The sequence below is a fragment of the Tenrec ecaudatus genome, chromosome 13 (genome assembly GCF_050624435.1).
Source record: "Tenrec ecaudatus isolate mTenEca1 chromosome 13, mTenEca1.hap1, whole genome shotgun sequence".
NCBI lineage: Eukaryota > Metazoa > Chordata > Mammalia > Afrosoricida > Tenrecidae > Tenrec > Tenrec ecaudatus.
In genome coordinates, this window is record NC_134542.1 from 20002807 (window position 1) to 20018170 (window position 15364).

Consider the following 15364-nt stretch of genomic DNA (forward strand, 5'->3'; position numbering starts at 1 on the left):
CCTCAGAGGGGTTTAGGAGAGGAGATGGGTTAATTAGGGTGCGAGGTAGTACCGATGAAGAACACAGCTTTCCCCCAGATCCTGGATGCTTCCTCCCCCCAACTACCATGATCCAAATTCTACCTTGCAGGGCTGGATAGGACAGAGGCTGTACACTGGTACATATGAGGGCTGGAGGTACAGGGAATCCAGGGTGGATGATACCTTCAGGACCAAGGGTGTGAGGGACGATGCTGGGAGAGTGGAGGGTGAGTGGGTTGGAAAGGGGGAACTGATTACAAGGATCCACATGTGACCTCTTCCCTGGGAGAGGGACAGCAGAGAAGGGGGGAAGGGAGACTCCGGATAGGGCAAGATATGACAACATAACGATGTATAAATTACCAAGGGCTCATGAGGGAGGGGGGAAAGGGGAGGGAGGGGAAAAAAAAAAGAGGACCTGAAGCAAGGGACTTAAGTGGAGAGCAAGTGCCTTGAGAATGATTGGGGCAGGGAATGTATGGATGTGCTTTATACAATTGATGTATGTATATGTGTGGATTGTGATAAGAGTTGTATGAGTCCCTAATAAAATGTAAAAAAGGAAAAAAATGATTAGCCTAATAATAATGAATTATTTTCAAAAAGAAGTTCAAAAATTAGCAATCAAATTGATGTAAAGGGGTGTAAACAAAGTAGAGGCTCAAAATCCACCTGTAAGGTAGTTGGATAGCCCCTCACAGAAGGGCCACATGGAAGGGATGGTATATCTAGATACAGTATAGCACTAATGAAACACATAACTACCCTTTAGATCTTTAATATTTCCTCCCCTTACTATTATGGTCTTAGTTTTACCTCAGTAATCTTGTTAGCCCTGCATATGTTCATTTATATAATTAAGATTGGTCACTGTATGTGGAAATCCAAGATAGATAAACTTTTTAGAAATAGTAATGGGAGTGATGATTCCCTGAGGGTATGGACAGAGAAGGGGGTGGTGGTGGGGAGGAATTGATAGCAATGAAGACTGTATAACCCCACTTGAGGGAAATAAATAATAGAATTGCAGGTGAGCGGACACATTTGATAGTGTAAGATATGGCAAATACCTATATCTAAATAAGTAAAATAAGGGTTCCTGGTGGGTAGGACCGGGAGGGAAGGATAAAGGAGAGCTGATAGCAAAAAAGTTCAAGAACAAAAATGTTTTGAAATTGACGGTGGCAGCAACTGTAAAATTATACTTGATCTAATTAAATTATGGATTGTTATATTTGCCAAAGCTCCCAATAAAATGATTTTAAAAAGAAGTTTTTGATTTGTTAGAAGGTGGCAGTGTTGCTAGGTGGCATAGAGTTGTTTCCGAGTCATAATAAATAACACGAGGAAAGACTATCTGTCCTGTGCCAGCTTCACAACTGTTTGAGGTCCTTGTTGTCGTCATGGTGTCAGTCCACCTCAAGGAGTCTGCCTGTTCTCCGGACCCTCTAGAGGCCAGGCAGTGGTATCAGCCCCTCCGGATTGCACGTCCAAAGTATGTGAGGCAAAATCTCCCCAACCTGGCTTCTGAAAAGGATTTGGTTTGTATGTCTTTCAAGACAGATCCATTTCTTTGTCTGGTAGTCCATAACACTTTAATAATATTCTTTCCCAATACTGTAACTCAAATGGACCAATTCTTTAGTCTTTCTTATTTATTATCCAGCTTTCATATGCAAATGAAGAACAAGGCTCGGGTCCAGGCATACCTTAACCCCCAAAATGACATCTTTGCTCTTAACACTTTAATAAAATGGTTTGTGCAGATTTTCCCATTGAAATACCTTCATTTTTCTTGGATTGCTGCTTCCAAGAGCATTGATTGTACATCCAATAAAATGAAATCCTGACCATGTCAGTTTTTTCCCCATTTAGCAATAACGCTGTCTATTCGTTCAACTGTAAGGGTTTGTTTGCTTTTCAATGAGTTGCAAGTCATACTGAATGCTGCAGTCTTTGATCTTCCTCAAATCCTAGTGCCATTGGTGTATGAAAGGTTGTTCATGAGCCTTCTGCCGCCAATCTTGAGGCTGCATTCTTCCTCACATAGCTCAGCTTCTCAGGTTATTTGCTCAGTATACAGATTAAGTACAATTCCTTGTAATAGAATGCTTTGAAAATGATGTTGGCACATATGCAAATGTGCTTGACACACTGGATGAACGTATGGATTATGGTAAGAGGTGTAAGAGCCCGCAATAAAAAAAGGGGGAAAAAAGGAAAATGTATCCATAAGAAGTATTTGTTTCTTGACTACATGACAGTAGGGATGAAATGTGATTTGGCAGATTCGAAGAGTCCACCTAGTTAGGACTTTGAGGCCACACTTTCAAGGATGGTCACTTCATGCTTTTGGGAGGCTGTACCATATCAACCCTTGGCCACCAGTGACAACTGTGGCTAGAACCAAGTTTCAAATATTTGCTTTTAATGCACAAGTGTACCCACCTTTAATTTGATATGTGCTATTTTCTCTGTGGTAACATTTTCCTTTTCCAGATATACACCTTGCAGTCCCTACATCTTTCTTCCCATCATGTAGAATTGTCCTGCAGTATTCCTAAAGCTGTGTTTCTCATAGGTAGGCCTTTGATTCCTTGCATGAGACTCACCTGGGGCAGGGGAGGTGTTGGTTAATAAATGGAATCTTAGGTGGTGGTGGTTGTTAGGTGCCATCCAGTTAATGATGACTCATAACCACCCTCGATATAACAGAACAAAACATTGCCTGGTTCTGAGCCACTGTAACACTGGTTTTTATGTTTGAGCTATTGTTGCAGCCACTGTATCAATCCGTCTCATCAGGGACCTTCCTTTTGTTCTCTGATGCTCTACTTTACTAAGCATGATGTCCTTTTCCAGGGACTGGTTTCCCCTGATAAGATGTTAAAAGTACGTGAGACCATACTCACTTCTAAGAAACATTCTAGTTGTACTTCTTTTAAGAGAGAAGTAGGATTTATAATCTGTATTTTATCAAGCACCTACAGCAGTTGAAAACAGGCTTTCGCCCCCCTCCCCCAAACTTTTTTTTCCTTCAGATCTTTTTATCAGGGGCTCATACAATTCTTATCACAATCCATCCATACATTGTATCAAACACAGTTATACATTTGTTGCCATCATCATTTTCAAAACATTTTCTTTTTACTTGAGCTCTTGGTATCAGCTCATTTCCCCCCCGCCCCCACCCACTCTTCTTCCCAAACCCATGATAATTTATAAATTATTATGATTTTGTCATGTCTTACCCTAGCCAATGTCTCCCTCCACCCACTTTTCTGTTGTTCGTCCCCCAGAGTGGGGGTTATATGTAGATCTTTGATTGGTTCCCCCCCCCATCTGGTATTGCTACTCTCATTATTGATCCTGAGGAGGTTATCTGTCCTGGATTCCGTTTCCAGCTCTTATCTGTACAAATGTATATCCTCTGGTCTAGCTAGATTTGTAATGTAAAATTGGGATCATGATAGTTAGGGGTAAGGAAGCATTATAGAACTAGAGGAAAGGTGTACGTTTCATCGGTGCCATACTGCACCCTGACTGGCTCATCTCCTGCCTGTGATTCTTCTGTAAGGGGATGTCCAGTTGACTACAGATGGGCTTTGGGTCTCCACTCACACCCCCCCTCAATCACAAATGATATGATTTTTTGTCTTTGATGCCTGATATCTGATCCTATCGACACCTCAGGATCACACAGGCTGGTGTGCTTCTTCCATGTGGGCTTTGTTGCTTCTCAGATAAATGACCACTTGTTTATCTTCATGCCTCTAAGACCCCAGACATTTTATCTTTTGAGAGCAAGCACCTTCAGCTTCTGGAATATTGGGTCTCTATTCAAGTACTCCGACAACGCAAGAACACTTTGTTCTAATAACCTGACAGTCCATGATATTCACCTTCCCAACACAACTGCTGAAGATAAAGCAGGTGCATAAGCAAATGTAGTGAAGAAAACGGATGGTGCCGAAAGAGATTTTTATGAATGCTTAACATTTAAGGAATCCTCCTCTGAAAGTCTTCACAATCATTTGGGCAAAGACAGTGATGAACAGGAGTAGGAGTGAGTTGCTACTCATCAAATACACTCACCTGTAAAAGTGCTGCAATAGTACCAAATGAATGCCACAGCATGGGTGCCAGGTCAGGAACAGACTCTCGCTTCTTACTCAGCTCCAGCAAAGCATTTTCCCTCGTCTCAGGGCTGGACAGCTCATTGATCCACTGGTAGATCTTTTCTCTGTCCACCTGAGCCAGCGCTGTAGGCACAGGCTTCAAGGTGAAAAGGAGAGAAAGTATGTAAGTTCCATTATCCTCAAACCAAGTCTCATTCTACAACAGTGCTTTAAGAGGGATACGTTTTCCCGTAAACACCAAGGGAGCTTTCTCAGACACACAAACTTGCAAGTAAACCAAAGTACTTCAACCTCTTTGGCGGTAATCTACGAAACTCTAATATGTACACACTCTTTAATAATACCAGATCTAGGAATTTAGCTGATAGGTATTCTGGGGCTGACCTGAAGACATACATCACTTTTACTCTTGCAATGTTTTACAAGCGGACAAGTTGAAATAACAAATATCCACCAATAAAGGGGTAGGTGTGGGAATTGAACTTGAGGGTAGTTGTGTTGTTTTTTTTAATCACAAAAGGACAGGTTAAATATATTGGTACATTGTGGCAGTTATGATTTTATGTCAACTTGATGGTACCTGTGTGGGTGTAGTCCAGTCTGTCAATTCAAGTGGTGGCTTTGTGATGCTTCCTGGAGGTGTGGCCTTTTTATAAGCGGGTGGGGGGAGAAAGCAGGCACTTCTCCCTCCTTCTCTGCCCTTTTACCCTCTTTGCTTGCTGGGCCTCTATGTCTGCTTCCAGAGTAGCCCTATGTGGGCCACTGACCCTGGAAGTCAACCTGGGAGCTGTCAGCACCATGCCATGTTTCCAACTCTGGATCCACACAACCCCCCCCCCCCCCACTACCAGCCCGTGAGCTTCACCTGTAGCCTGAAGAGGATTCTGACTAGCACCAGACCCTTACACTTAAGTTGGGCTGGGATGCTCTCTTGATATACATTTCCTTCTTGTTTTTGTTTCTCTAGACAACCCAGCCTCCCATATTTTTTATGAAAGAAAATTATGCAGTTCTGTTATATGTACTATCATGAAATAAAAATTTAAAGGATATAGAAGAGCACATATAATATACACCTCCCCCTTTCATACACATATTTTTATGTTCACACAACACTTCTAGGATATATTTAATTGTAAATAAAACAGCTAACAGTAGTGGCTTTGAAGAGTGGCGATCTAGGAGACTTAGTTTTGGGGGAAAAAAAGTATACCCTCTCTACCTGTTGCCAGTTCCTTCCAAGTAATGATGGCATTCCCAGCTATGAGAAGAAAACCATTTTCTTCCAAAAGCATTATTTGGAAAGGTGTCTCCTCCTAAGAATTATTAAATTGAACACGTTTCTGTCCTTTGAGCATCATTCATTACTGTCCCATGTGGAGACTATGTAAACAGATGAGAATATGCTTTCAAAATTGTGCTGCTGTAATATGCTCTTTGTTCTAGAACTTCTCGCACTTGTCAAAAGTCCTGTGATTGTGATTAAGTCCCCTAATTATTCTTTTTAAAAAATCATTTTATTGGGGGCTCGTACAATTCTTATCACAATCCACACATCCATCCATTGTGTCAAGAACATATGTACATTTGTTGCCACCATCATTCTCAAAACATTTGCCTTCTACTTGAGTCCTTATCTGCTGCTCATTTTCCCCCTCCCTCCCCACTCCCCCTACCTCATGAACCCTTCCCTTCATCATTCATAAATTATTATTTTATCATATATTACACTTCCGACGTCTCCCCCCACCTTCTTCTCTGCTGTCCCTCCCTCAGGGAGGAGGCTATATGTAGATTCTTGTAATCAGTTCCCCCTTTCTACCCCACATTCTCTCCATCCTCTAGGCATCGCCTCTCACCACTGATCCCGAAGGAGTCATCTGTTCTGGATTCCCTCTGTTTCTGTACCTATGTACATCCTCTGATCTAGCCAGATTTGTAAGGTAGACTTGAAATGATAGTGGGGGGGGGGGGAGGAGGAGGAAGCATTTAAGAACTAGAGGAAAGCTATATGTTTCATCATTGCTATCCTGACTGGCTCATCTCCTCCCCACAACCCTTCAGTAAGGGGTGTCCGGTTGGCTACCAATGGGCTTTGAGTCTCCACTCCGTACTCATCCACATTTTCAGTGATGATTTTTTTGTTCCTTGATGCTTGATACCTGATCCCTTCAACAGCTCCTGGTCTCACAGGCAAGTGTGTTTCTTCCATGTGGGCTTTGCTGCTTCTGAACTAGATGGACACTTGGTTTATCTTCGAGTCTTTAAGACCCCAGACGCCATATCTTTTGATAGCCAGGTACCATCAGCTTTCTTCAACACATTTGCTTATGCACACGTTTGTCTTCATAGATCGTATCAGGGAGGTGGGCACCCATTGATATGATTTTTAGTTCTTTGATGTCTGATACCTGGTCTCTTCTGCACCTTGTGGTCAGACAGGCTGGTGTGTTTCTTCCATGTGGGCTTTGATGCTTCTCAGCTAGATGGCCGCTTGTTTATCTTCAAGCCTTTAAGACCCCAGATGCTCTATCTTTTGATAGCCGGGCACCATTAACTTTCTTCACCACATTTGCTTATGCACACATTTTTCTTCAGCAATCGTGTCGGGAAAGGTCTGCATCCTGGAATGCCAATTTAATAGAATGTGTTCTTGCATTGAGTAAGTGCTTGAGTGGATGCCCAATGTCCATCTGCTGCCTTAGTACTAAACCTATAAATATATGCACACAGATCTGTTTCCCTACACTCCATATATTTACATATGTACATTCCAGTCTTTAGACCTCTATAAATACCCTTTGTCACCTAGTTCTTTCCTCTATTTCCTTTCATCCCTTAATTATTCTTATCCAGAAAAGATGGCAAGCTAGAAAAATGGTTGCCATTATAATTTCCTCTAAAGTCCTAGCAAAAGCATGGTGCTTGTTATTCTTATACCTGATATCTTTCTTCTGATTCTTCCCAAACTATAAAGTAGGGAGACAAAGGGGAAAAAAAGGATCTGCACTTGAACTTAAAATTGCGGATGCTCAGAGGAATAAACCTGCTCTGTTCACCTAGGCCCGAGGTTGTACATCCTAACATTTTCCTGACTGGTGTTATACTGCGTCTCCTGGTTGTCCTACATTCCTACTACATACACCCTGATGTGGTAGAAGGAGCAACAAAAGGGACAAACATATTTTTTGATGAGCAGAATGAAGCCAAAGGATTCTGAAATGGACTCAAATTTACCCAACTCAAATGGCTTTCTATAAATGGAAGCTTAATTACGGTATAAGCTTTTAGCTTATATTTATCACTTCACTTGCTTGACAGAACAAACCACAAGGAGCTCTACTAAATGGACTGGAATATCACGTAGGATGTCTTCTCTAAGTGCTCTGGAACAACCTATTAAAAGTTCTTTTATAGCTCCCAACACCAATAATCCTCAGGGAATCAAAGCTCCTAAAGTGATAACGTGATATAGCAGGAATAGGGTCATTTTCCCCTTTGCAGCTTCCAAGGCTACTTACAGGAGGTGAAGCTCCATGAGGCTTAAATTCAAAGAGAGTTTGGAGTGTCGGGTGGGTGGTAGTGGGTGAGTGTTATGGGCTCTGTAATCATCCCAACAATAGGAGGGTATCTGAAGAGGAAAGGGAGGATAGTTTGGTGGCGTCTTTTCCACCCCCAGTAAACTCCATCTCCAATTTAACAGGAAGAATTAGTTTAAACCCATTGAATACACACCTGTCTTGGAGCTAATAATTACTTTAAAAATAAAAAGGGAACTAACATACAATGAGTATTACTCTACAGCAGTTATGTCATCATCACACCCATTTTACAGGTGAGGGAGCAAACTGTGGCAGAGAAATGATTCAAAACTTAAATGGCAGGATTTGATCTACTAAAGTCATGATTTGAATCCAGACAACCTAGCAACAGTTTTGTTAATGCAGTTCCTCATCTGCCCGAACGACAATGTGAGAGTAAATATATAAATCTCTCCGAGAAAAATGAAAATGTTATTTGTTAGTTTAGAATCTGAAAGAATAGTCAGCACTGGAACCAGGGTTATTGACACTAAGAGAAACCCTCTATTGAAATTATAAGTCACTTAGCAACCACTATTTTAATGGGAAAGTTGGGGAACTAGTTTGACAATTTTACCCATGTCAAAGTATCATGGCTCAGACAAGGACATAATCTAGCTAGTGAGAATAATCAAATACATATGCAAATACCAACAAGTAATATTATAGCACACACATAGAGCGGATTATTTTGGAGGTTATAATTTATCATATTTATTATTGAAAGATTAACTCTAAAGATTTCTAAGAAGACCTGGGAGCATTGTCAGGTAAGCATGACTACTAACTACAAGACTGGCAGTTCAAAACCAACTGAGTCAAAATCCAAGTCAGTGGCAGTGAGTTTTCTGGTTTGTAAAGATTTTTAATTCAGATACTACAATTGCTCTAACTTGTAACTTACTATTGCATTCCTGAGGGTAGGGTTGATATGGAACTCAATCCCATAGCACATACTGCCCAGTGGCAAAGAAACACATCTCTATGGCTTCCTCATTGGAGACTGACTGACTGACTAACTAACCCCAAAACCAAACCACCCCGTCCCTACTATCAACTATCACGGAGTCCAATTTGACTGAGAGCAACCTAATATTTGAGAGAGTGAGAGAGCAAGGCTTCTAAGGTAGTACATCTTTATGGAAGCAGACTTTCTCCCATGGAGTGGCTGACAGATCAAAACCACCAATCTTTCAGTTCACAGCCAATGAGTAACCCACTGCTCCATCAGGGCAATAATAACACACAAATCATGAGAGTAAAGGTTACCAGTCTTTTTACTTTAAAAATTTTATTGTATATTCCCTTGGCATGAAACAGCTCTGGCCACAATCCAGGCTTCAAGCTGGGATGATGAGCAAAGTTGCAAGTCTGCTCTGCCTGAGAAGAGCATCCCAGCCAATTAAGTGTCTTTTAACCATAGCCAGGGGGGAGGTGAGCCATTTTGACTACAGAGTGTGTGTGTATTTATTGCACTTACTAGAATGCAGGCACCGTTGATGAACTCACTGTATTCTCAAAATTCTTAAGAAGCAGAGTCAAGGAGGTTAGATGTGCTTCAGGGCATACAGCCAGTACACTACACAGCAGAATTAAGATTTAATCTCTAGTCTACTTCTCAGCAGAAGCTGTGATCCTTACAGGCTCTAAAGAATTGAAATCCAAATACTCCTGAAGTGGAAAAATTTACTTTCAAGTCAGTTCAAGTCCTTTCTTTTGATTACATGCACATTACAGAAGCCCCAATGCTCCACGATCACAATGTGGAAGGAAGTTCTTTCTGTATAACTGTGTTTGGACCATATATTTGAAGCAGTATACAGTTTTCTTTCAACAAACTTTCACCAAGGTAAGAAATGTACACCAATGTGGGTCACCACTGGCTAACTCCACAAACATAGGGGGTGGGAGGGGAGAGGAAATGGGATTGTATCTTGTATCTCTGAAAAATTCTCACATCTATTATAACATGGAGAAAGATATTTAGAAATTATCTTAACCATTTCTCTCTTTTTCGGTAAATAAAAACACTGATATTAATATTAAAACAAAAATAGCATCCATCAGTAAAACTTCAAGAGCCAAAAAAGCTGTTCGTTTTCCTACCAATGATCACAAACCAACCAACTACCTTGTTACTGAGTCATTTCGGACTCACATCGACTCTACAGGACTGAACAGAAATTGCCTTTGTGGGTTTCTGAGGCTGTTAATCTTTTTATTTTGAATTCAAGATACCTTTGCTTCACTACTAAAATGCTTCAAAGGTTTCTTTCTTTAACATTTTTATTGGCACCTAATCCAGAAAAATAATTCAACAGTTCAATCGATCAACTGTATCAAGAAAAATTATACAATCATCACCACAGTCAATTTTGGGACATTTTCCCTGCATGGTTAAATCACCTTTAAAATGAGTTGTGTAATCACTATCATTATTTACTCCTGAAATCCCCTCATTGTCCCTATATCTATTCCCTACCCCTACATCCCCTGTAAACCCTTGTATCAGTTATTCTCTCCGTGTCCACTTCTCTATGCTTCACACTGAGATTCACAAGCGACACCATAAGAAACAAAATCAAAATAAAGTGGCAAGGGTAAAATAATAATGTACAAATAGTGAATAACAAAGAAAAGACCGTCCTTTAATATTTAAAAAGCCAGGAGAAATTTTTGTCATGGAACATGCAAGAGTTAACTTGCATTAGAACAAATTCAGGTTGGGTCAATAGGGAGGTCAACTGACCAAGTATAATCAAGACTACAATGATCTCCGATAGAAAGGCTGTTCGAGGCTCTTGCTTATGGCTAGTGGGGGTCTGCCACAGCTTTATCTAACTAGTTACTCTGCAGATGGGTTTTGGGCTCCCATTGTCCTCCAGAGCCTTCTATCAATTGAGTACTCATAATTTTAGCTCCAATACTTTTCCCTTTGTCATATTTGGATTTTGTTATTGTCATCCTTGGATCACACAAGCTGGTGTGTTTCTTCCATGTGGACTTAGTTGACGTCTCACTTGGACGGCTGCTTGTAAATCTTCAGGAGAGCAGAAAGTCTCATCTTTTTCCCCTGGAGTGGATGGTAGTTTTAACCTTGCAGTTAGCAACCCAACATATGTAAAACCCACTACACCACCAGTGAATTAAAAAATACTTAAGATTGAAATAGGAATTATTTTCCCAAGTCTGAAGTGACTCACTTTGGGTGTCATCATAAAGATACCATTCTAAAAAAAAAAAGAACTTTCTAAAGTGCTTAAAGTATTAAATTAGCTTAAATTCACTGCACTGAGTCAATTCTAACTTAAAATTATCCTCTAGAGCAGAAATTTTCCAGTCTTTATGGAAGATTGGAGGTCAAGGGACTTTCCAAATGGAAGTAAAATGCAGGACCTTTTCCCCCATTCAGTAGCTGGTGAACTCTAACCACTAACCTTTTAGTTAACTCAATACTTAACTCACTATCCACCAGGGCTCTTTATTAGCTAATTTCCCGTAATCACCCTCTTTGTGAAATCAGGGCCAGATTATTCTTCAAAGGGAGCCTTTTGAAAATGGCTCAAAACCTCTTGAAACAAAGTTAAGCATTTTGCATAAAAATCCAATTTGGGGGTGGGGGTAAAAGACAACCTATCAAGGAGTACAAGGAGGAAGAAAATGCTTTCAATTTGAAAATGATTGTGGTGGCAATTGTACGACACTCTTTGATATGACTGAATTATTGAATAGTATGTCTAGATTATGTGCTAATAAAATTATATGAAAAAATGCAATGTAGAAATTTACAAAATTCTTTAGTGTGCAGTGTTCAAAGAAGGGCATCTGGAGTTTATCACAGCTTCAATTAAAGTATATAAAATAAGCAGGTAGAAAAAGAGGGAAGCCTGTGAGTTATGGATGCTACAGTTGCCAATAGAAATTAATGGGAGGGAAAGTGGGACCAGACTTCAACCCAGTGCCGCAAGGTGTGAATGCAATATCCCGGCGTGGAGTAGGGAACCAGTGGAGAGGTCTGGGAGGCTGGCCCCAGCACCATAAATTAAGTGGATTCCTGCCCCTCCCCCGAAAAGAATTCGTTCCAAAGGACGACATTGACTCTGCAGCTCCGGGAGATGGACATATCTGATCAGAGCACATGGGAGCAGATGAAGGGGCAGGAGGAGAGAGTGGAACACAGCCTGGCCCACCAGGCCGTGAGGATGATGTTCCTGAGTAGAGCAGCCAGTCCACATAGAGAACATGGCTGGGCCCACTATGAGAAATGATGCCAATCAGTGACTAAGGGCGATACAGGGGACAGCACCGGAGACACAGTGTGGGAATTGCACCTGACCTGATCCCACCACACCGAGGCAAATCACTGGGGGAGTGCAGCGGAACAGCAAGGGAATGAAGTGGCAAGGTCCCCAGGGAATGCTGAAAGTGGACTTTGGGGCCAGGGCGTGGTGCCCCAACAGACTGGACTGGAAAACGCTAAGGGCCAGTAAACGATCCCTAAACTAACTACAAGCTTTTCTCTTGTGAACTGTTTTGCTCTTTGTCAGTGGTTTGTTTTTGTTGTTTTGTTGTCTGGTTGTATACTATTGCTTTGTTTTCCTCTGTCTTGTTTTCGTGCATGTTAGTGTCTCCACAGGTCTGTCTGAATAGGACAGGCTGGATGAACTATCTGGATGAAAAACAACTGGACTGACAGTTCTGGGGGGCCTTGGGGTGGAGGGTGGGGGGAGTAAGGAAGTGGTATTAACAAACACAGGGACAAGGGAACAACATGGGACCCAAAATGGTAGAGAGGGGGGAGTGGCAGGCCTGGTGGGAAATGATCAAGAGTAAGGTTGCTTAGAGAAGAGGTATACTCTAGCCCAGGTGGGGACGGAGCATGGTAGTGGGGCAGGAAAAGTCAAGGGAAATGGAGGAAAGAGCTAGGAGTCAAAGGGCATTTATGGAGGTCTAGATAAAGACATGTACATGCAAATATATATAGGAGGATGGGGAAATAGATCTATGTGTCTATATTTATAGGTTAAGTATTAGGGTGGCGGAAGGACCTTGGGCCTCTACTCAAACACCCCCTCAATGCATGAATACTTTCTTTTATTAAATTGGAACTCTATGATGCTCACTCTCCCGACACAACTACTGGAGCCAAAGTGGGTGAACAAGTAAATGTGGTGAAGAAAGCTGATGGTGCCCGGCTATCAAAAGAGATAGTGACTGGGGTCTTAAAGGCTTGAAGATAAACAAGCGGCCATCTAGCTCAGAAGCAACAAAGTCCACATGGAAGAACACACCAGCCTGTGTGACGAGTGGTCCCGAAGGAATCAGTTATCAGGCATCAAAGAACAAAAAATCATATCATTGACTGCACACCTCCAGGATAGGATCGCTGAAGACAAATGGGTGCATAAGCAAATGTGGTGAAGAAAGCTGATGGTGCCCGGCTATCAAAAGAGATAGTGTCTGGGGTCTTAAATGCTTGAAGGTGAACAAGCGGCCATCTAGCTCATAAACAAAAAAGCCCACATGGAAGAAGCACACCGGTCAGTGCGATCACGAGGCGCCCAAGGGACCAGGTATAAGGCATCATGCAAAAAAAAAAAAGAAAAAAAGATATATGTGTGTTTATATATGTGTGTATGTATATATATATACATACATATATATATATACATACACACACACACACCATATTGAATGAAGGGGGAAGTGCAGAGTGGAGACCCAAGGCCCAAGTGTCGGCCAATGGAGATCCCCTCACAGAGGGGTTTAGGAGAGGAGATGGGTTAATTAGGGTGCGAGGTAGTACCGATGAAGAACGCACCTTTCCCCCAGATCCTGGATGCTTCCTCCCCCCAACTACCATGATCCGAATTCTACCTTGCAGGGCTGGATAGGGCAGAGGTTGCACACTGGTACATATGAGGGCTGGAGGCACAGGGAATCCAGGGTGGATGATACCTTCAGGACCAAGGGTGTGAGGGGCGATGCTGGGAGAGTGGAGGGTGAGTGGGTTGGAAAGGGGGAACTGATTACAAGGATCCACATGTGACCTCCTCCCTGAGGGAGAGACGGCGGAGAAGGGGGGGAAGGGAGACTCCGGACAGGGCAAGATATGACAAAATAATGATGTATAAATTACCAAGGGCACATGAGGGAGGGGGTAGTGGGGGTAGTGGGGAGGGAGGGGAAAAAAAAAGAGGACCTGATGCAAAGGGCTTAAGTGGAGAGCAAATGCTTTGAGAATGATTGGGGCAGGGAATGTATGGATGTGCTTTATACAATTGATGTATGTATGGATTGTGATAAGAGTTGTATGAGTCCCTAATAAAATGTAAAAAAAGAGGAGAAAAAAAAAGAAAATGATTAGGGCAAAGAATATACAGATGTGCTTTACACAATTGATGTATGTATATGTATGGACTGTGATAAGAGTTGTATGAGCCCCTAATAAATTGTTAAAAAAAAAAAAAGAAATTAATGGGAAACTGAGAAAGAAAAACACAACAATAAAGCAGCTCTTCTAGCCACACCCTCTGTAACGCTGCCCAAAGACCTTTGCCTGATGGGCTTGAATAAGAAAAGGTGGAGAAAGATATTGACTGGACTCAAGTGTGAGTGCTTGAATTAATTAGCTTAAGGATTCATTGTGATGGCCATTTGGCTGGGTATAAAATGAACCACCTCACAAAGACGACATGGGGAATTTTACTAATGGCAAGAGCCCGGATGGAGCACACCCTCTGGACCCAGCACTCCCTGGATAGCAAACCTCCTCAGTTCAGTTTTTAACACCAGGGGAATGCCAGAACAACAGGAGCACTAGAACCAGGAGCCAGAGCACAAGACAATGATGAACTTCCTGGTCCACAGAATAAGTAAAGCTGAATGTTTGGGGGCAGGAGGTTGGCTTTTATGGAGTAGGGTACCTCTGGGAACTAAATTCTGAGAGCTGAATGCCTCTAGCTAAAGGCTAACAGCTGATTGGCATTTATCACCAACACTATAACATACGTTGATTAAACACTCGATCCTGGAACCTTTCTACTTGAACTGTAACCTGTTAACTTCCATCGTAGACCCCATAATTGTGAGTATTGTGATTCTGTGGGGGCTATTATGATGAATTCTAGAACCTGGCTAGAAAAGTGGAGAGTGCTGTGTTAGGAGAGTACACATATACCCAGGGCATCTCCTGAAAGCACACCTGAAGCTGTTTCTCATCACAAGAATTCATTACAGAAGACTCTAGGTAAGTCAAGGGTTGTATTTTTGTTTGTTTTTTAAGTTGGAAGCAACCTCTTAAGATACAAACAAAGCAATCTGAGAACAAGTCATTTAACCATCAGTGAACCTAGCCTAGGAGAGTGGTTTACACACTGGGCTGCTAACTGCAAGTTCAGGAGTTCGAAACCATTCGATGCTCCTTCGGGAGAAAGATGAGGCTTTTTACCCCATAAGTTAGTCTTGGAAATGTACACGGAGAGTTCAATTCTGCCCTAGAGGGTCACTACACGCTAGAATTGACTCCATGGCAGTGAATTTGTGTTTGAACCTTAATTTAGCTAGCCATTAAACAGCTTGCTTTTATTTAATCTTTAAAATTCTATGTGAGAGCACTGCCCC

At 41.8% G+C, this 15364-nt stretch overlaps 1 protein-coding gene across 1 annotated transcript in view; it reads right to left on the minus strand.

Annotated features, from left to right (window-relative positions):
• The window catches only part of CNOT9 (CCR4-NOT transcription complex subunit 9), a 35812-nt gene that overhangs the window by 16820 nt on the left and 3628 nt on the right, over positions 1-15364 (minus strand). Inside the window, exon 2 of the mRNA XM_075529312.1 lies at positions 4117-4296. Coding sequence (XP_075385427.1) covers positions 4117-4296 — 180 coding nt within the window. The remainder of the gene's footprint in view (positions 1-4116; positions 4297-15364) is intronic.